The 22,512-nt window shown below is 41.2% G+C and overlaps 1 protein-coding gene across 1 annotated transcript; it reads right to left on the bottom strand.

The window, feature by feature from the left end:
* Window positions 1-2,417: 2,417 nt before the first annotated feature.
* nr1d1 (nuclear receptor subfamily 1, group d, member 1) lies at window positions 2,418-21,596 on the bottom strand. Its single transcript, XM_042393297.1, has 8 exons — window positions 21,034-21,596; window positions 7,069-7,368; window positions 6,639-6,727; window positions 6,289-6,433; window positions 4,929-5,632; window positions 4,654-4,839; window positions 4,153-4,363; window positions 2,418-3,467 (listed from the first exon to the last, which is right to left on the bottom strand). Exons 1-8 carry the CDS (start codon window positions 21,107-21,109, stop codon window positions 3,247-3,249), a joined length of 1,932 nt encoding a protein of 643 aa, XP_042249231.1. The 5' UTR covers window positions 21,110-21,596; the 3' UTR covers window positions 2,418-3,246.
* Window positions 21,597-22,512: the final 916 nt, after the last annotated feature.

The raw sequence follows: 22,512 nt of genomic DNA, 5'->3' as shown, positions 1-22,512 counted from the left end.
TCTATGAAGTCACAGAATCAAGCTGTTTGTTATTTAAAACTTCACAGTAACAGTAAACAGGATGTAGTAATAGTAGTAATCACAGTACACAGTTTGTACTGTTACTGTTTGCTGCTTTTTACAGGAAAAGATGCATAAACGAGAGTAAAGTCTGAAACTGGGACACGGCTCACCTCTCTGCTCCGCCTGCTGCCTCCTCATTGGCTGGAGGGGATGTTGGGGTTTTTGCAGCTGCTGACCAATCAGAGAGCAGAGAGGAAAGTTGGTTATGAGGCTTCAGTTTGACCCACTTCTTCTTCTTCTCCTTCTTCTTCTTCTTCTTCTTCTTCTTCTTCTTCTGTGTGACCGACTCTCCCAGAAACTGCTGGCAACGTGGAGCTGATTAGAATGGATCATTTAGATTTCTGTCTGTGCTTCACATAACATTATTGATCTGTGATATTATCGATTCACCTGCTGTTAATATTTACAATCCAGTCTGTTGTTCTGCACTTCAAGAAAACATCTGTGGAAGTTAATTATTCACTTTTTCTTTTACTGTTTATGTAAAGCGTCTCTCAGTATCTTGAGTTATAAATACAGTTATATAAATATATAAAATAAATATATATTAATAAGAAAATAGTAAAGTATTATTATAATACATATACTAAATATGGAGTTAAAGGATGATCATTATATTAGCGTATTATATTCAGTACATATTAGAGGTAACATTATAGTTCTATCTCTTTATTTTACTCTATTTTATGGTTTATTTAGTCTGTTAGTTATTGTATTTAACAATATATAACAGAATTAGTTTCTTCTGTGACAAAGCTGCTCTCTCTTCCCACCAGACGCTCTGTTTGTGTCATAAATCACTAAATTTCAGTCCAATGTTTCAGTTAATCTGTTCATTTATGAGTCATCTTACAGAATCAGCTGAGAGGATTCAGTGCTGCTGCGATGATCAGTTATTTGTTGCATTAGATTCAGACTACTATAAATCACGTTAAGGGAAATGATCTGTAACGGTGATGAAAACTATCAGCTGGTTTTGGACCAAAGTTGAGATTTGTGCTTTCACCTATAAAACATCCCAGTCAGCATTTCTCAGCTGGTTTTTCAATAGTAATTTTAATTTTATAGCTTATTTCTGCTGTTTTAATAGTTTTGAAAAAGAGCAAAAGAACATAAAAAGTTTATTTTATATAACTGCAAACATGTTTTATGTGGAAAAACCTTAAAAATGGAAGTTAACAGATCCTACTGGCTTTTTGCAGTTAAAGCTTCTTAAGCTAGTAAGTGAACCTCTGAGTGGAGAATCATTTGTCACATATGATTTATTACAGGTCATTAATGGTAGAATATTTAATTGTGTCCCGTGTTTGAGTAGTTCAGTAGTTTCTGAATTTTTAATAAAAAGTGAAACTGACTCTTTGGAGCTACTGACGGACATTTGGAGTTATTAGGACCAGAGCTTCACTCATAATTATTTTTATGAATAAAAAAGAGAATCTGAAGCTACAGAATATTTGGTTTTTTTGCTTGAAAAATAACTGAAACAATTAATCAATTACTGAAATAATTGCAGATGAATTTTCTGTTGATCCACTAATAATTGCAGCTCTGAATTAGATATTTTATAGACTAAATGAACAAATAACCATCGCAGCTTTATATTTAAGCTCAAGAGAAAAAAATCAGACAGGATGCTTGTGTGTATATTTATATATAATGTCTTTATGTATAATGTCTTCAAACACAGATTAAAATACATACATCAGAATACCTCATTTCCATTAGATGCATTTCAAACAGTATGTGCCCCACACATGTTTACAGTCATAACATTTGCACAGGCATATATTCATATTAACATATATATATATATATATAATATATCTTTGTGTGTCGTACACAGTTCTTCAAACAGTTCAAGTATAACTGGATATTCATGAGTATTTACAGTTTTGTTTGTTTGTACACAAGTTCTACTGCATATGTTTGTTATAGAGACGACGCTGTTGCTTAAATCTGTCATTTTTAAAATGTAGTTCAGCACAGCGTCCCTCCTCCTGCGTCTCATTGGCCCGTGGAGCTGTCCGTCACTGCCGGTCTGTTGTTCTATTGGCTGGTGATGTTGGGTTGAAGGCAGCTGGACTCCGACCATAAAAAGGTTTTTTAAATATTAAAAGTAGGACGATGAAGTTAAGACATAAAAACAATAAAAACTGAGAAACACACAGTATCCTCTTCAACAAGTCTGTTTGTCTTTGCTTGTGTGCTTTTTCGAGTCATCGAGTCATCGTGGAGCCTGGAAGTTCTGGACGTGTCCTTCCTCCTGAAGCAGTCGGACATTTTGTTCCCCGTTTTCCCAGAGTCACAACCTGCTCGCTCCAGCGTTTAAAATCTCTGCGATCAGTCGATTAGCTCACGGAGGTAAAGTGAATCTCTCTAGTTTGGTGAACTTTGACACATGAATTAGCACCAATAGCGAGCCGGAACAGTGAGCCAGAGAGTCTAAAATGGAGGAAGCTAAGCTATCGTAGCTCATTAGCTGTGTTAAAAACTGTTTGACAACAAAAACATGTTGTGTTTAGCAGGATTTGTTTAGCCTAGCTTAGCACAAAGACTGTCATGTTAACTAGCCAGTGTAGCTATAAGCAGCTAACATAATGTTGAGTATGTGAGCTATTTATAGTTAGCTGTAGTAGCTACAGTCAGTTAGCAAATCCAACATTTAGCTAGCTGATGTTTTGGTAGCTACAAAAACAAAAAAAGGTCCATGTTTAGCCTAGCTTGGTCCATTACTGCACAACAACTTTATTTCCATATTTTTACATACATGTATGAAACTGTTATACTGTATAAATTCCTCAGGGGTCGTTGTGGAATAAAGACGCGGCTAAGCTAACAGTTTCCCTCTGCTTCCAGTCTTTGTGCTAAGCTAGCTCTATACATTTTATTAATGTCGGTCTCTGGGTAAAACAGTCTGACTGTTCCGTTACTCAGCTGGCAAAGAATCCACCCTGTAAGACTCATATTTTGGCTGCAAACTGTGTGCTGATGACATCATCACCACGCCAGTATTTATGACGCTGCCGTACGTGTCAGAGCGGCATATTGGCGGCGATGAAATCATCAGCATGTTCGGATGATGTTGGGATGAGCTATCGTCACGGCGATGGAGAGCTCCATGTTACGGCGTCATCAGCGAGCGCAGGAAGCCGGCCTTGACGAGAGACGTCATCGGTGACGTCATCAGGCGTCGATGCGGAAGGACAGCAGCTTCTCGGAGTGCATGTTGTTGAGCGTCCGCAGGTCGGGCAGCTTCAGCAGCAGTTTGGTGAAGCGCGGTGAGTCCATGTTGTGATGGTTGTTGCCGGGGGCGACGGTCGACTTGTTGACCAGCGAGCGCAGCGCTCTGATCAGGTTCTCCTGCAGCTGCTCCACCGACAACACGCTCTCGATCCCGGAGCGGTCTGAGGAGGACAGGAAGAAGAAACTGTTAAACAACTTAACAGTCGAGAATAAAGTTGTGAGGATTTGCTGCTTCTCTTTGTCATATATAACAGTAAACTTAATATCAGTTTGACAGTTAAACAAAGAATTTAAAGATGCAGTTTAATGCCAGCTTGTGCTCTGGAAAGATGAAAGTGAATCTGTAGATTAACTGATAATTAAAGATGCTGCAGTTTCTATCCAATCAGCTGGAAACATCATTCTCTTCATACATGTTATAAATCCATCTATAACTGTGTTTGTCTGTTCATTTAAATAAGTAATTTGTCATTCTTGGTCTTTCTGTGCACACAAAACCTTCTGAGGCTAATTTGTGATTTGTTATATTGATCTATACAAATAAAATTAACTTGACTTGTTAAAAAGTCTGCGGGAGACGAGTTTAAAGCAGCTCATGGAGCTAATGTTAGTTTAATTAGCTTTCTAGCTTTTTATTTAATGAAATGGAAAGAGGCGAGCTGGTGAATAACGAGTATCTGCTGTAATTCAATCAGCTGTGTTTCCTGTTTCATGCTTCAGTTAAATCAAAGATTCAAAACATTAAAATGAGTTTTCTTGATGCTGTTAGCGTTATAAACCTGCAGAGAGATCGGAGGCCTTAGTGAACTTTGAGATAAAGGTGATCGTCCTCCTCCTCCTCCTCACCTGCAGACACCAGCACCACGGCGGTGAACAGCCCCAGCTCCTCAGAGCTCAGCTCCAGCGTCGCCAGTTTGTGGCTGAAGTCGAACATGGCTCCCAGCATCTCGCTCATGCCCATCGCCCGCAGCTCCTCCAGGCTGTAGGTGGCGCCGGAGATGAAGGTCACCGTCTGCTCCTTCACGTTGAACAGGGAGGAAAAGCGCACCATCAGCACCTGCGAGGAAGAGGAGAGGAAGAAGCTGATAAAAGTTCCTCTGGTGGCCACTAGGGGCTCCATGGAAACTTTACTCTATTGAAGTGAACAGGAAAACCTCAAACTTCTTCTTTCCAGTTAAAGTCACCACTTTATTTATTTATTTATTTTATAAATTCAGGTCTAAAATGCACTAAAGAGTCGCATCTAACAGGATAACTGACTTTTAACAGAAGTTTGAACGGAGGTTTATTCAGCTGTAAGTATCACGTGACTGAAGTGACATCACAGACGGCGTCGGCGCTTCGTACCTCGAAGGTGCCGGCCTTGAGCAGGGTGACCTGGTCGTTCTGCGTCAGAGAGCTGAATCCTGGGATGTGTTTGGCGAACTCCACCACCTCCTTGACGGCGGGGGTGAAGGACAGCGAGAAGTCCTCCCAGATCTCCTGGGGGCTCTTGGAGGGGTCGGCGTGAGGCTGCATGTTCATTGGACAGGCCTGGAGAGAGAGGAGAGGGCGATCAAACCATCAATCTATCGTGTCAGTAGAGATTCACAGCTTTACTTGAGTATTTCCATGTCTCTTACCAGCATTATGTCTGAGCGGTTCCTCATTGGACAGGTCTGCCCCTGGGTCACATGATCACCAAGACCGTCTCCCCCAACCAGGTTACTGTTGTGCGAGCTCCGCCTCCTGTAGCCATGGTGATGATGCGTGATGTTTTGGCTGTTGTCCGGCGGCAGGTAGTGCCCGGTCCCCAGGTTGTTGTTATGGTGGAAGATGGTGTTGAGGCCGTCGGCATGGAAACCGTTGGGGCATCGGTTGGGGCCCCAGTGCTCCGCCTCCCCGTTGTGGTGGTGGGCGTGGTTATTGTGATGCTGCTCCTGAGGTGGCGCGTGGGGATTGGTCAGCTTGTCGTGAGCGTACAGGAAGGTCTCGCGGTAAGCGCGGGTGATGGCGCCGATGGTGGAGTCCATCCCAGGGCTGGGGGGGGGTGAGGATGAGGGGGAGGGGCTCTGACAGGGGGGAGGAGGAAGAGGAGGAGGGGGTGAGGAGGAGGAGGCGGGGGCGGGAGGAGAGGGGGAGGGCAGCAGGGCTGGAGGCTGTGGGGTGATGGTCATCGCTGGGCACGGGGAGGAGGAGGAGGAGGAGGAGTTGGAGGAGGAAGAGGAGAGGCTGGCGAGCTGGAAGTCGCTCTGCAGCTGGTTGTTGACCATGTTGTTCATGGCGCTCTGCATCTCAGCCAGCATCCTCTGCTTCTCACGCTTCGGGATCCGCCCGAAACGAACCGCTGTGAACAGAAGAAGAGGAAGAGGAAGAAGAGGAAGAGGAAGAGGAAGAAGAGGAAGAGGAAGAGGTGTCAGCGTTGTTGTTCCAGTCCAAGTTCAAATTCAACTTTATTAGTCGTTTGTGCAGAATATCACATCATCTGTACAATGAAATGCTTAAGATGAGACTCGGGACAGAACTGCAGGTAAAAGTTATTATAAACAAAAGAACAATAACATAAACCATAAAGATATAAAATAAACAAAGATTTAATAAATATATATAGGAATATAGGAATAAAGACATGAAGTAAAACAAAATGGAAGATTCTGCAAAAGCCTGAATAACATTCAACAAGTCGGTTTTTAGAATCTCTCGCTCGTCTGGTAACTGCAGCTAATTAGTTAATTGGTTAATCAGGGTTAAACAAAAAGTGTGGTTCTGTGTTGGAATTTGGGAGGTTGTCTCTGACAGTTTTTATGACTTTGACTTGAACTTGTGATTGGTCAGGTGTGTTCAGGTGAGAAAGTAGGCGGGATTTCCACTTCTCTCTCAAGTCTCTTTTCATGGGAGCTGTGGACAAGTAATGTGATCGCTGTAAGCCGGCACACCGCGAATCACCAGTAACAGACAGACAGACAGACAGACAGACAGACAGGCAGACAGGTGTGTACTAACCGTCTCGGCTCATGCCCACAGACAGGCACTTCTTGAAGCGACACTGCTGGCAGCGGTTCCTGTTGATCCTCATGATGATGCAGCTCTCGTTCTTCAGACACTTCTTGTACTGGATGTTCTGCTGGATGCTGCGACGGAAGAAACCCTGCAGGATGAGACGCAGCGACACACACAGTCAGGAGTTAAACCCCAAAACAAGACGATTACAGCAACAGTTAACTTCCCGTCTCTTCACTCTTAACTTATTTTATTTATATTTGAATATTAAAGTCCGGAAGGAGACAAACTGAAGATAAATGCTTTGATCTGACAGAGCTGTGATATAAATCTGTGTGTGTGTGCTATCTCACCTTGCAGCCTTCGCAGGCGTGAACACCATAATGAAAACCTGAAGCCACGTCCCCACAAACCTTACACAGCAACACCATGCCGTTCAGCTCTGCAACACACACACACACACACACAAAATACATCTTACAACTACTCCAAAGCTGTTTGGTTTGCATGTAAATCATCCAACAACTATCATCACAGGCAACAGTGCATCTGAGTGGACCAACATGGTGTGTGCGGAGTTCCCCAAGGCTCAATTATTGGGCCTCTTTTATTTCACGTTCACATGTTCACGTTGGGCAAAATAATGCAAAACAATAAAATATATAATTATTATGCAGATGACACACATATTTATCTTGGATTCTCTCTGCAGTAACATGAATAATATCAGTGATTGCCTGAACAAAACTAAATAAGTTTAAATAAGCTGCTTCAGATACTTACTGGTCAAACTGGCCACAGACTTGCTGGGTGACGCCCTCAGAGAGCCGCCGTCATCTCGGCCTCGAGGTGAACCTCCGTCCGAGGAGGAGGCCGAGGAGGAGCCGTCGTCTCCTGCAGAGCCTGAACTGGAGCCTCCGCTGCTGAGGAAGGAGGAGGAGGAGGAGGAGGAGGAGGAGGAGGAGGAGGAGGAGGAGGAGGAGGTGAAACAGGGCTGGGAGTTGGAGTTGTCGCTGTACATGGAGACCGGACTGGTCGGGGTCGGAGAACCTCCACAGGAACCCACGTAGGAGATCACACCTCCTGCAGGAGTGAGAGGACAGGAGCTCAGTCAAGTCTGGAGGCTCGCCGCTACTTTTCTGATGCTGTGTTCAAGTACTGTGGGATTATGCAAACTTTTATATAAAGTTCACCTTTAAACTCGTATATTTTTAATTTCTTTTAGCCCAAAGTTTTATGTTTCCAGTGTGTTTTAAATTACAGCTACAATAAAAAAAAGAAAATACATAAAGAACAGAGATAAACTGAACTGAATGACGCAGGCAGATAAAACTAGAAAAAGACGTAAAATAAAAAGAATCTTCAGTAAATCAGTGAAAAACAGTTTTTCAGGTGATTTAAATGAGAAAACAGGTTCGATTGTCATGTTTGTGTTTGAGATCTTCAAACAGAACAGAACACATATATTAATATATGTTTATACACACACACACACATATGTGTGTATGTATGAACTATATGTTTAGATCAATACTTTATTGATCCAGAGGGAAATCACACATCACACTGAAAGTCAGCAGTAAAAAAATAAACACTTAATAATAAAATAGAATAAGAATAAGCGTTCAATTAAAATAAGATAAACACATGAAGGAACTAAAAGGTCAGAAATATAACTTTAAAAATCATCAGTAAGATTTTATAACCAACAGCAGTCAGTTACAATTAAATCATGTTATTCTGTCTTTTTAATTAAACTTGTTCCTGTTTTATTGTATAAGTGTAAATGTTCTGATCCTTTGCTTTTATATTTCTCTTTTTTTATTTAAGAGTTGATATTTTGACAGAAACAACGTATTAAATAAAATGACATGTCTGCTGGTCACCAGCATCGCTCAGAGCTTCACACTTTAAAAAGCTTTTAAAGGTAAAAACTCCTGTTTGATGCTTTCACAGCGAGAGTTAAAGCAGCACAGAGACGCCTGTGAGCAGCAGCTGGTCGGGGGGTCAGTTTAAACGCCTCACGCTGCCAGCCATGAGGGGGGGCGGAGCCGTCTGCGAGCATGTGAGGAGGAAGGAAGCACGGCTGTTTTCCTGTAACCGTGGCAACAGATGGGGTGGGGAGAGGGGGAGGAGGGTGTGCGGCGGTTAAAGTTCAAAACAAGCAGACTTTCTAGGAACTGTGGGAACATGGAGAGGAGGGAGGGAGGGGGGGGAGGGGGGGGGGACAGCCTGCCTCACCCACCACCTCCCTCCTCCTCCTCCTCCTCCTCCTCCTCATGGAAAGCCAAATAAAGCATCTGTCCTTTACTCCAGTGAAGGACAGTAAAGAAATTTAAAGGATCATTCTGGTGATTTTCTATATTTGTCTTCATGTCAATGAACTGATCTACTGACAGGTACACTGGGTCACATGTTCCTTCATCATGAAGAGTTTGTTTAGAAACGGCTCCACAGACTAATAACAGCATCACGTCTTCAGTCTCCAGAGAGTAGTTCTGTATGAGGCCTTCTTGACTTTGTACTGAGATATTTATACATGATCACGGTTATTAACAGCAATTAACTAACAAACTAACGTGACCAAACTCTTCATAATGAAGGAACACAGTAAACACACAGTACCTGTCAGGTTCAGGTATCATCGGATAATTCATAATTCATTTGTAATCCAAAAACCAAAAGACGGTAAATCTGTTATTTGTTTCAAAACAAAAAACAAAAAAAACGTTTTTGATGTCAGAATCAAATAACGAAAAACCAAATCAACCGTTCGTTTTATCGTTATTCCTTTTTGGATTGAACATCGAGCAGGTCTGCAGACATCAAGCTAATTCGTTTTGCGTTTTTATCAGTTTCGTACGATAGCGGAAGCGGCTCCTCAGCCACCGTTGCCATGGTGAAGACGCCAGCGACAGCTTTAACATATAGTCAGTATCACCATGGATGTATGATAAGAGCTTTTATCATACATCCATCAGTATAATACGAATTATCTGATGATACCTGGACCCTGTTAGTAATAATCACCAGAATGGTCCTTTAAAAACAGCAGATTCACTTATACTGATGATAATATAACAAAATACACGTTTCTCAATGCTGGTAAATACATGAACTCAAATACTGTACTTGAGTAGAGTTTTAAAGGTATTTTACTTGATGCTTCTACTCTACAGAATGCTGTCAGAGACGTGAACCGTTACTGAACACTTTCACTAGAACTTACTGAAAGCAGGTCGAGTTAGTTTTATTTGTCTTTAACATCTGTACAACATGTGACACGTTTTCTGTCTGTTCTTCAGCTGAATATGAGGAAATGTGTGTCATGTGTTGGCTATTTTGTGACAGAATAAAACAAAACGTAATGAATTTTTGAAAAGTAATACACAAAATATTTAGAAAATAATAAACATTTTAAATTAAAATACTAGATACATGCAAAACTTGCATAAGTTCATCTATAACAATAACATAGTTTGGTGGGTTTTAATCTGCAGCTCTCTCTCTCTCTGGTCTCTGAAACGTCCTCACAGAACATTAAAGCCTGAAGCTGATGATCGTACCGTTTACATTAAACTGTCCACCCTCCTCTAGATCTGTTTTCACTCCTCAAGCTCCTCACGTGCACCGTTTTATTGCTACCTGACAAACTGCAGAAAAGCAACCTGCTGCATCAAAGATCAGGTGATGATTGCAGACTTGCAACGTTTACATGAGAAGAAGAGCAGGAGACGCAGAGCGACGGACGGACGCCGGCGGCTGGACGAGGTGTTGACGCCACGTGAGGACGAGATGATGAACAGCAGAGCATCACAGAAACAAACAGACCGACCGAACAGACGGAAACCAGAATGTTTCTGCCGCCTCCACACAGCTGATGAGGCTGATGAAGCACGAATTTCCTCATAAAATAATCAATATGTTGACCAGATGGTGGCGCTACATGAGAAGTCAGAGGATCAAAGTCATTACAATTCATCCTCTGAGGAACATGAACGTGTGAAACTAATTTCACAGAAATCCGTCCAACAGTTGTCGAGATATTTCAGTAAAGAACTAAAGAGTCGGCCTCATGTCCTGTGTAAAAGGTCGATACCAAACAGACCTGTAGCAGTCAACAGTCTCCAAAAACTCTTAACTCTTTTGTTGCTCGCTCCGCAACATTGATAAAAACCAGTTCGGTCTCTTGCACCCGACGATCAGCTGCTGTGAAGTTGCTCTTTAAGCGATGGGCTGGTGTTGGCTGGTGTTGGCTGTTGTGACAATGCTGATAAAGATATTTGTGGAAACAGGTCTGATATTTTGTGATATCCACTGATATTTACAAAAGAAGAGTTAAACCAGTAAAGGACAGAGGCGTTGTTGAAGGTTCAAGCTTTCGGTTTTATTTTACGTATTTGAGGGACGAGCAAGCAGGAAAGAAGAGCTGTCAGTTCCTAGTGGTAGAAAGTAACTAAGTACATTTACTCAAGTACTGTACTTAAGTACAATTTGAGTTACTTGTACTTTACTTGAGTATTTCCATGTGATGCTACTTTCTACATTTCAAAGGGAAATATTGTACTTTCTACTCCACTACATTTATTTGACAGCTTTAGTTACTTTTCAGAACATTTTATACATAAAACATGTGATCATCCTCATAAAATAACTATAAAACAGATTTGTTATAGATTAGAATATCCAACAGTATCAGATGATTAGCATCAGTATTAATATTCCAATAATATATTTATGATAAATATGACACTAAATGGGGAAAGTTTACTTTCATACTTTAACTACATCAAGCTCATAATACTTTTACTGCAGTAACAGATCTCAGTGCTTCTTCCACCGCTGTTCAAATAATAAGATTTTCTGTTTTTCTTAGTTTTATATGATTGTAGACTGAACATCTTACTGATTGAATAAAACCAGACAGTTGAAGGCGTCACCTTGGTCTCTGGGAAGTGTTTACTGGTATTTTTTCACTATTTTTTTTTACATTTCATGGAGTAAACGATTGATAAAATAATCAAAAGACTGATCGATAATGAGAATAATGCTTAGTTGCAGTTCTAGTTTAGATACTAAAACACTTAAAAGATTCTTTCCAGACATGTATGAAGATATATAAAAACACTCTGCTTGGAACAATGATGTGTCTGATACGGTTTTACACACAAAAAATCCTTAAAATGACATCTAAACCTTCTGCCTCATTAAAAATGGAGAGGAAAGATTTTATTTCAATGTCTCGTGGTTCAAGTTGAACCATAAAGAAACCTCCATGTTTCCTAAACCAGCAGCTGTCAGGAGACGATCCTGCAGGAAAACTAATAAAATATGTTCACTTAACATTCAACAGAAAGGCTCCTTCAAAACGTTGATAGAAACACATCCAGGCAGCGTTTCATACATGCATGTGCAGGATGTAGATGTCGTTTATAAGAGTGTGTGTTGCCATCCTGCAGCAGCAGCAGCGACTCGAGCAGCTCTGTGTGTGTGTGTGTTTCCCACGTGTCAGAGCTGCACGTGACGCCTCAGTTTAGTCTGCATGACCGTCTGTCAGCTGCTAAACACACACACACACACAGAGCACATACATGCTGCTGCTGCTGCTTTAAACATGCAAACACACTCAGCACACACATGTTGTTGTCTTATGACACCTCGTTAACTGTCTGACGCTCACGTGCCCTTCAGGAAGGTTCACTTTTTAACACCTGAGTGTCGTTTTGAAGGTTTTAAAAATAGCTCTTGTTATTTCATTCCAGTATTTTTCTGCTTGTGCAGACTCTAAACAACATCATGTCAGTCTGTCTCACTACTTTCTGACTCACTTTTTTCCTGCATAAACACAAAAAGTACTAAAACGTTTTCAGTTTTCATGCTAATAATATGAAACGTGTTATTTAAAGTTTGCCATATTAAACACATGTTGGATTAAGGCCTCTTCTGTACAAACTCAACTATGAGCCCTTAGCTGCACTTCTCCAGTTAATGGACCAAATATGGTGTCACCTTGTCTCTTAGTGGACCCCCCCCCCCCCCCCCCCCCCCCCCCCCCCCCCCCTCTCTGGGACAACGATTGGCCTTCAGCCACATCACCATATACCCAACCCATGTTTGTAGACGCCCCATTGGCTGTTATGTGTCTGGATGTACATGATTGGTTGTCTTTTATATTTTTTTTTTTACCTTTTTTGATTTTTTTTCTGCTTCATACCTACAAACATGTTGCTTATAATGTGTTTCATGATGACCCTGATGAAGGCCACAAGCCGAAACATGTTGGTTTTACAATAAAAGTTGCTCTGTATTCTACAAACGTTGCTGGAGTTTGACATATTTGGATTAATATGTAACGTGACATCAGACTGTCAGTGTCTTCAAATACAACACAAACCTTAAAACAGCTGCTTCTGATCTGATATCTCTGATGTAAAACTCTGCTGTTAGCCTATAAAGTCTTATCAAAGCCCAATAAAGAGACATCAGATATTACAGCAATAATAATAATAATAATAATAATAATAATAATAATAATAATAGCTAATAATAATATATAGTTTCATGTTTAAAGAAGGTTCAGTAATTTCCGGGAACAGCTGCTCACTGTAGTTTTTAACAAACAGGAGGAAACGGTGCATTTGTTGGGGACTATTTTCAGCAGTGGATGAATCAACATTTGGTGCTCTAGTGAGTATTTCCCATAGACTGTTGATAAATATGGACGACGTGTTGCCACTTCCTGCTGCTATGCAGCGTGAAAAATTTATTTGACTCGTACTTTGATTTTTTTAGTTTGGCTCATGTCCCATCCGCTAACATATACTGCAGCCCGCCACCAGGGGGCGATCCAGATGTTTTGGCTTCACATCCGGGGAGCTGTCATGTCATCCATATTTATATGCAGTCAGTGATACATCTGGCAGCAGACGACAGTGAGGAGGAAGATAAATCAGTGGTTGGTAGATCAGGTCAGTGTTGGTTTGTTAATGAGAACAACGAACACAGCTGTTCATTCATTCCTTCAGTTGCGTAACTCTGTCAGGACTCACGCTGGCACACAAGGTCACAGGGTCACTGTGTCAGGTGTCACCATGGTAACCAAGCATGTGCACCGGCCCTGTCCTGCTGTTGCTGGCCCCGCCCCTTCACATGTGCTCCACGCCACACCTTCGGCTCTGCTGTTTCCTCCTTCTGTCCTCCTCTAAACACACCATAATCATTTACACTCATTTTATCTGATAATACACAGAAAAACCAAACTGGAACACAAACATTCAGTTAATTTCTGTGTCAAAGCTCAAACTAGTGCTGAGTTCAAGTTTAACTGAAACGGACTCATATTCTGCACATTTCCAGCCTCTATATTTATATTCTGGGGCTCTACTGGAATATCTTTGTATGATTTCCAGTTATAAACTCCTTATTTATCTTCTACTGGTCGTTTAATCAGCCTCTCAGTTCAGCCTCTGTCTGAAACAGGCCGTTTTAGTTCCTGTCTCTTTAAGCCCCGCCTCCCTTTGACCTGCAGGCAGCATTTCTACTAATGTTCTACAAAAGTTTTGGAGCTTTGGTCGTGTTTAACATCCAACATCAGAACAGGACATAAATAACAGAAAACCACAAAAAGCAGAACATGTCCCCTTTAAATCTTTGAAGATCTACTTCACCCTCGTTAATGAATCAACTGAAACGAGTCGTTATAAATGCTGCTCTGACTGGATCCTCAGAGACCAAACACTCCTCCAAAACATGCCCGACTTTGTGTTCAGATATTCAGCTCGTTGTAAACCGAGGGCCATGAGACAGAGCTGATGATGTAAACATGTCTGATCCATTTCATCTGTTACATAACGACCGACAAACAGCGAGGCCTCCTGTCTAAGTAACTGGGTCACCATGACAGACACACGAACCGCTGAGACAGTACGAGCTGAAGACACCCGTCCACTTTGACTCACATGTCTGCTGCATGTGGCGTCAAGAACACAAACAACTTTCCTGATGAACAACTGGAGCAAACTGTGAATACAACTTTGAAACCTCCAGTTTTTGTTGCATTATTCAAATATTTCTCCAGATATTAAATATCAATAAAAACTATGATTGATTATTATTATATAATTTAATCAGACAATCTGTTGGTTAATCCAGACAATTAAAGCAAAATTTTGGTAACATTTATAATAAGGTCTATGACTCATGGTGAGTAAAAGTCCTATTAGACTGTTTGGAGAAGAAGTACATACAGTACTAATTAAATATTATAGAAATATGATACAGATACTATAAGATAAACATTGATAAGAAGTATATACAGCGCTACAGTAATATTATAGAATCAGTACTATAAGATAATAGTCGAGGTTCAGCCTCTCTGTCTCTCCCTCGTGTGGCTCGGCGGGAAGCTCGTGTGTTCTCAGTCACGCCCCTGAGCCACGTGCGTCCTCCACACAGGAGGCTCCGCAACGAGACCACGCGGACACCCCTCCCCCTCCCTGCTCTCACGTTCCCTCCATTCATTACCAACACACACAAACACACACACACACACAATCATGTTTCCATCACTTCAGAGGACATTACATAGACTTACATTCCTTTCCTGAAGACTTATCCTAACCATAACCCTAAACTAACCTTAATATAACCCTAAACTAACCTTAATATAACCCTAAACTAACCTTAATATAACCCTGAACTTACCTTAATATAACCCTGAACTTACCTTAATATAACCCTAAACTAACCTTAATATAACCCTGAACTTACCTTAATATAACCCTAAACTAACCTTAATATAACCCTGAACTTACCTTAATATAACCCTAAACTAACCTTAATATAACCCTGAACTTACCTTAATATAACCCTAAACTAACCTCAATATAACCCTAAACTAACCTCAATATAACCCTAAACTAACCTTAATATAACCCTAAACTAACCTTAATATATCCCTGAACTTACCTTAATATAACCCTAAACTAACCTTAATATAACCCTAAACTAACCTTAATATAACCCTGAACTTACCTTAATATAACCCTAAACTAACCTTAATATAACCCTGAACTTACCTTAATATAACCCTAAACTAACCTTAACTCTAAACCACATCTTCACCCTAAAATTATTAATGTACGTTAAGGGGACTTTTACTTTTTGTCCCTATAAGGCAGCGAGTCCCCACAACATGAGGAATACCTGAACACACACACACACACACACACACACACACACACACACACACACACACACACACACACACACAAATAAAATGAGTAGAGTCCTCACAGCGATAGATAAACAGGATCACACAGATAAACAGTTGTGGAGCTGATGTTCGTGGAAACAGAGGAGGAGAACATGTGACTAATGTCTCACACTGGATTCAAACTATCTGTGAAGCAGGGAAGAGTTTACTGCCTTGCTCAAAGACACTAAAGCACTGAAGAAGTATGTCGTAGGATTTATTTAATACTTATCTAATTAAATATTAATCATATTTATATTCTGGGGCTCTACTGGAATATCTTTGCATGATTTACAGTTAAAAACTCCTTATTTCTCAGTTCTTTTAAATCACAGCTGAAGACTTGTTTTTTCGCTTCCTTTTATTAAACCAAATTTTATGGTTACTTTACGCCGAACTGTAACTTTTATTCTCTTGTTTTATCTGTCTTATTCCTTTTTAGCTTCTTTTTATTTCCAAATTTAACACTCTTAAATTGTATTTAAATGTCTTTTTACTTGTGTCTTGATGGCTTTTATACTTTATGTAAAGCACTTTGAATTGCCTTGTTGTTGAAATGTGCTATACAAATAAACTTGCCTATTTATCTTCTACTGGTCCTTTATGCAGCCCCTCAGTTCAGCCTCTGTCTGAAACAGGCCGTTTTAGCTCCTGTCTCTTTAAGGCCCCGCCTCCTGATGAGCCCACTCTGCTCTGATTGGTCAGCTTCAGGAAGCTTCCTCCGGCTCCGGAGGCTACGTAAACAAACTATAGTAGCAGGATTTCACTTCTTCTTCTCCTTCTTTACTCCAAATGTCAACTTCTCAAATCCATCTGTACATGTTGGAGCTGAACAACATATGGAAACACCTTAGCAACCACCTTAGCAACCACCCTAGCAACCACTCTAGCAACCAAGGCTACAGAATGGACAGCCAGAAAATCTTCACATTAAGAAGATGAATATGAGAGAATTTGGACATTTTATTCTTTATTCATTTACTCAAAACGATGAACCTATTATCAAAATAGTTGTCGATTCATTTAATAGTTGGAAACAAATTAATCAACTAATCATTGCAGCTCTAGTTAGATTAAATGTTCATTTCATTGACGAATTATTTTCATCATAGTTTTCAACAACGTTTTTTCACTGACAAAAACGAAACAATAACAAAGTAAAATTTAATTCATAATGACAAAAATTATGATAAAATGGGAAGAAATCAGACATATAGTTTCATATTTAATGTCCAGGAAAACAACTTTCAGTACCACACTGATGTGTCAAAGAAACATAACTTAATGTTACTGTTATTTAATGTTAGACATAGGGGAGGTTATACAGGAGACCCCCCCGATGACAACGACGGGCCACGGAGGGATAATAAAGCTCTTCAGAACAACATACTAAGGAGGAGGGTATGGCTAAATGGATTGGGCCAACATGTTCTCATCCCAGGTCATCAAATACCGACGCTTTGTCCCGCCCCTCTGGCGTCTCATACAGATGCACGAGGTACCCTCTGTTGTCTCTATAGCAACACGTTGGGCTTTCAACCAGTGGTCTGCAACAAAGTCCGTCTAACGATCGAGTCGTCCACCCAACCGGCCTCCTACTGATGAGGAAAATGTCACCTCATACAGACGTCATCAGTCTCTTGGCGTCTAATAATGACACGGACAGATCTACATTGGAGTTACTATATATATACTATACATATATGTATATACATACAGATAATAAAAAAGACAAAAGTCGTACTCTAAGGCTGCATTTTAGACCAAATCCGTCAATCCGGCGACGCAGGAGGCTGCAGTGGTGTTTGAGATACCGGTCAGACAATAAAATACGATCCAGGAAGTCGTCTTGGAGTTACAGATGAATATATTTAAGGACTTCTCAGAAGCCAAAACACCCGCAGCGGTTTGTAACGCTCACAGACAGGACTTTACCACTCTGGAAGCAGCTGTTTTATCTTTATCAATGTTCACAAAGTAAACAGTCAAATACGACGTTCATGTTACAAAGGAAACCACCAGGAATGTACACTTCCATGTATGTGATTGGCCAACGCAGTGTGATGTCACGTTGAGTTTACCCGTTCAACTTCTTACTGGATCGCTGCTGCAGTCCCTCCTCCCACTGAGTAAACGTACTGCCCCCCAGTCAGGTGAATGGGAGGGCTGCGTTTTTCACACATTGCCGAATCTGGTGTTAATGCAGCCTAACTAGTCTAACCAGTAGATTTTATCAGATGCAGTAGGATCGGAATGATTGATTTGTAGATTAGCATTTATACACAGATGCAGTAGAGTTACAGATGTTCAATGTGGTGCTCTCTCAAGTGCCAGAGTGTAATTGATAATAACTAGAAATAGACCATAAAAAGCTGCTGTGACAGGCTGTACACTCTTTAATTAAAACATAAACTGTCAGATTTTTACATACAAAGGAATGTGTTTTGGAAAAACACACGTTAAACGTCAGGAAGGTTAACAGAAAGATGTGTATGAACACATTATGTGCTGTCTGTTGCCAAAAGATTCATCCTTCATAACAACACAGTATGTGCACATACATGTAGTTCTTTCTTTTAAGCCTGTTATCTTGCTAGTGGTCGTATTCACATAAACAGGAAATGTAGGGGGAGGTCCCTGTGGACGTTACGGTCATGTGGTACACTCCTTAACCATCTGGCCACCATCTGTGTTGTTATTCAACACAGAATTAGCTCAAGACAATTAATACTAAAATGATTCAACAATACATTTTTTTCTTTCACTTTATCAAACAACATGTAGAGTGTTTACAAGTCGTGTGACGAGTCTGGGAGGAAGTAACCGACAGCAAAGCTAGCATTAGCTGACACTAATAAGAACCAGTAAAACACAACAAATACACACACTGTTCATGTTAAATATACACATAACAGCACAAAACAAAGTACTACACAGTAAATGTGCACATCTAGAGTACACAGGGCTTCTGCTGCCACTTTGTCCCAGTGGCAAACTGAAGTACTGCAACAAAAAAATACAACAAACATGATCTAATCATCACTGCAACCAATCTCAGATCGATCAGCAGCCGCGACGTGTTGATGCTGAAGCACCTTAAAGTGCCTCAGACGGCCGCTGAATGCTCCAACTTCAACAGAAAGCCTCAACTTCTCTCTAGAAACACTCATCATTGTTTTCAACGAGTCATTCTGGTCTCAATCTCTAAATTCAGACCCTCTAATAAGTCTGCTGCTGGTCATGTTTGAAATTGTTGTTCTTATCTGATCTGATTCAGCTCCAACATGTACGGATGGACTTGAGAAGTTGATATTTGGAGTAAAGAAGGAGAAAAAGAAGTGAAATCCTGCTGCTACAGTTTGTTTACGTCGCCTCCGGAGGCGTAGCGTGGCGTGTTTCCAGAGCGTGAAAGGAAACGACCCACTCACATCTCGCTACGTCCATCTTTACATAGACTACAACCTGTAGTTCAGACCTGCAGCAACATCTCTGATGACACTTTTACCTTCATTTGAATAGTGTGACAGTAAAGAGAAACAGAGAGAGAGCTGATGACACAAAGCGGTTTTATGCTGAAATAAAAAAGGTTGAAATATCTTTAAAAAGAGTTTCCTGTTGTCTGAGGTGTAACAGCAGCTGTGTGAATAAAAATCAAATGTAAACAGACTGAGTGAATAAATGATGACGTGCATGAAGCGTGTAAATATCACTGAAGAGACCAAAACATGAATTATACTGTTAACTCTATAAAATGCATCATCATTTAGAGGATAATCACATGTTTAATATGTAAAATCTAAATCTGCAGAGTCACTATTAAAGCTGTAAAATAAATGTTCAATATTTCCATCTGAGAAGTATAAAGTATGAATAAATGTGTAAATGACAGTAGATTTGAGTGCATATTTATTACTGTGTCATGTGACTTGGCTGCTGAAACATTAAACTGAGCTGATGGACAGATACTGATTGATGATTGATTCTTTACCTTCATCTTATTGATTCCTGTGTCTTTATTTAAAGTGTGTTTAGAGGCAGCTCGGTCAGCTGCAGCAGACACACACTCAGGTGAGGCGGAGACAGAAAGCAGGAGAGGAGGAGAATTATGCAATGAGCTCAGTCTGATCAGCAGCCAATCACAGCGCGCGGAGCTCAGTGAAAACAAAGCGCACATGGCCCGGTTTGCCGGTCCATGTGAACCGGCAACGGCTGCTATAGTGGCGGGAGCGCGCGCGCACTCACACGTCCGTGCACACACATACACATCCCGGCTGATCCACCTGACACCGATCGACCCACCGACCGACCGACCGCTGTCATGACCCAGTTCCCCGAAACCCGACCGGAATCACGGTGACGGTCCCCGTGATGGATCCCCGCCCCCACCACACACACACACACACACACACACACACACACACACACACACACGTGTCTCCGTCAGTCCTCTTTCCTTCCTCCTCTTTACACGTTTCTCTGCATGAATCTTCACCTGGTGACGCGGTGCACGAGCCGGTAATTGGGGCAGTAAGACAGTTCAGAGCAGGATCCGCGTGAAGCTGCAGAATCTCATCAAAACCCAAAAATCACGAGCGGAACATCGAACTAAATCAATAAATATACATAAATGAATAAACGCTATTTGCGCACGCAGCGGTGCGCCGCATCAAACCAAAAGCGACTAAACACACAGAGTGGAAGCAGACACAATCAATAAAAAAACACTTATCAATAATAAAAGATCTGTTCGCAATAACGGAGCAGAGCGTCAAAACGCGCCGCAGGTGCACCTGACACAGAGCGACCTACTGACGCTGCGTGAAGAGCTGTTATTCCTTTAGTTATTGATCATTTGGTTTGATTAATTCCGCTCTTCATGCTCTTCACACACTGGTGGAGCCTCGCACATTAAAAAACGTTATCAGTTTACCTGTTTACCAGTTTACCAGTTCACCTGCTCTTTATGCACTGCAGGAGTCATGAGCTCCTTGAGCTTGTTTTAAGTGCCCCAGTTTACCTGCTAGAGAAGAGCGATGCGTCGCGCGTCAAAATACCAACCAACTGAGCTACAGACCCTTTATTGATTGATTGATAGATTGATTGATTTTGTTTTATGCTTCATTTTGCTTCCCATGTTTAGACTACCTGTTCTTTACGCACCGTCAGAACGTCAAAACGCACCTGAGTTCAACCTGCAGCAGGACTTCAACAGTCCTCAGACGCACCTGATGCACCAGGTGCGTCTTGACGAGCGGCGCTTCTCTACACCTGCAGCCGGAGCTCATCACTCCTCGTGCTGAATATCTGGTATCAGATGTGACATTTTAAAACAATTCAAAGCTCAGAGAGTCAGAGCTGCACTGAACTCCTCCACAGTCTCCACACCTGAGCGCACCAACCGGCACCTCAGGTTTAACACACGCCGCGCGCGCACCGCAGCAACCATCACACTGATTTGATTTTGGGGAAGTGGGTGAGGAAGGTGTGTTGTTTACCTGTGGTGTTGTTGTTATTGTTGTTGTTGTTTGTATCCATGGCAGTAGTCGTCATCCTGAGCTGCAACAGAGTCATGCACGAGAGCGTTTTGTAAAAATCCGGAATATTTTCTGCTCCTCAAAACGCATCACAGACGGGAAAAAGTAGAAAAGCGCGCGGAATAAAACCCGCAGAAGAAGAAGAAGTGTTTCTACTCTGACTCCATTATCTGTTTTTCCTCTGTGAGTGACTTTAACAGAAGTGATGTCTGTCTGCTGCACTACGAGTCCGCTTCTCTCTCGCGCGCGCGCAGCCACCCTGCGGGATGATGACGTGAATGCGCGGGGGGCCGCCGTGCCCGCACGCGGCAGAAAACGGGACCATGTGACCGCGGGGAGAGCCTCGTGCCCCAGTGACACAGTTTCCCGCCCCTCCCCTCTCTGCTCGGTGTGTAGACGCCTGTTTAAATCCCCGAGCACGTGGAGCTGCCCGCTGCTCTCCGGCACAGAGGGATTGTGGGAAATGTAGGCGGAGAGATGAGTTTATAGTTTTAGCTGAAAGAAATCAAGTTTTCACTGTAAATCAACACTAAAATAAATTTTATGGGCAATAAATCATGTAAATTATAATTAATCCTTACTATAACAAATATTCACTGACACTAATCATGTTTTCACAATTCACAAGAATTTACTGTCATTTATTATGACACTTATAAACCCAATAAGAACCTCTTTTCTTTCCCTCAGTCATGTTATTCATATTTATTGGAACACTGATTTTTACAGCAAAGACAACTAATTATATTACGTCTTATAAACAATTAAATGCATTTCATCTGACTACTGATTAAAAAGTACAGTTAGGCTTTATATTTAAAGCTACAAAAGGCTACAATTAAACAATGAACATTTAAAAAAAAAGAAGTATCAGTGGCTTCTTGAAAAGGATATTAAGAAGAATAAAGAACAGGCTTTGATTTTTGAACATGGGTGGTATACTGTAAGTTGAGGTGTATATACAAATTTGTATATATATTTGTACAGTATATGTATGTGTGTGGTTATTTGAGCATGTAGTATATGTGTATATGTGTAGTTTGTACATACAGTATCAATGAAAAATTTGGACACAGTGATTCAAGGGTTTTTCTTTATTTTTACTATTTTCTACATTGTAGAACAAAGCTGAAGACATCAAAACCATAAAACAACACACATGGAATCATGCAGTAATCAGAAAACCAAAATATGTTTCATATTTTAGATTCCTAAGAGTCGCCACTGTTTGCCTTGATGAAGCTTTGCACAGCAGCTTCGTGAGGTCGTCACAATGGACATTAGACCGGCGGAAATCTGTACTTTGATGAGTCCAAATTTGAGATTTTTGGTTCCAACCTGTGTCTTTGTGCCTTTTCCAAAGCTGCCCCTCCCCACTGCCACTTCTTCACAGAGTGCACTCTGTTTGTAGTCACACTCACAGCTGAATGATCCGTTAAT

This window comes from Thunnus maccoyii, chromosome 18 (genome assembly GCF_910596095.1).
Source record: "Thunnus maccoyii chromosome 18, fThuMac1.1, whole genome shotgun sequence".
Lineage (NCBI taxonomy): Eukaryota > Metazoa > Chordata > Actinopteri > Scombriformes > Scombridae > Thunnus > Thunnus maccoyii.
This window is presented reverse-complemented; position numbering and strand designations above follow the sequence as displayed.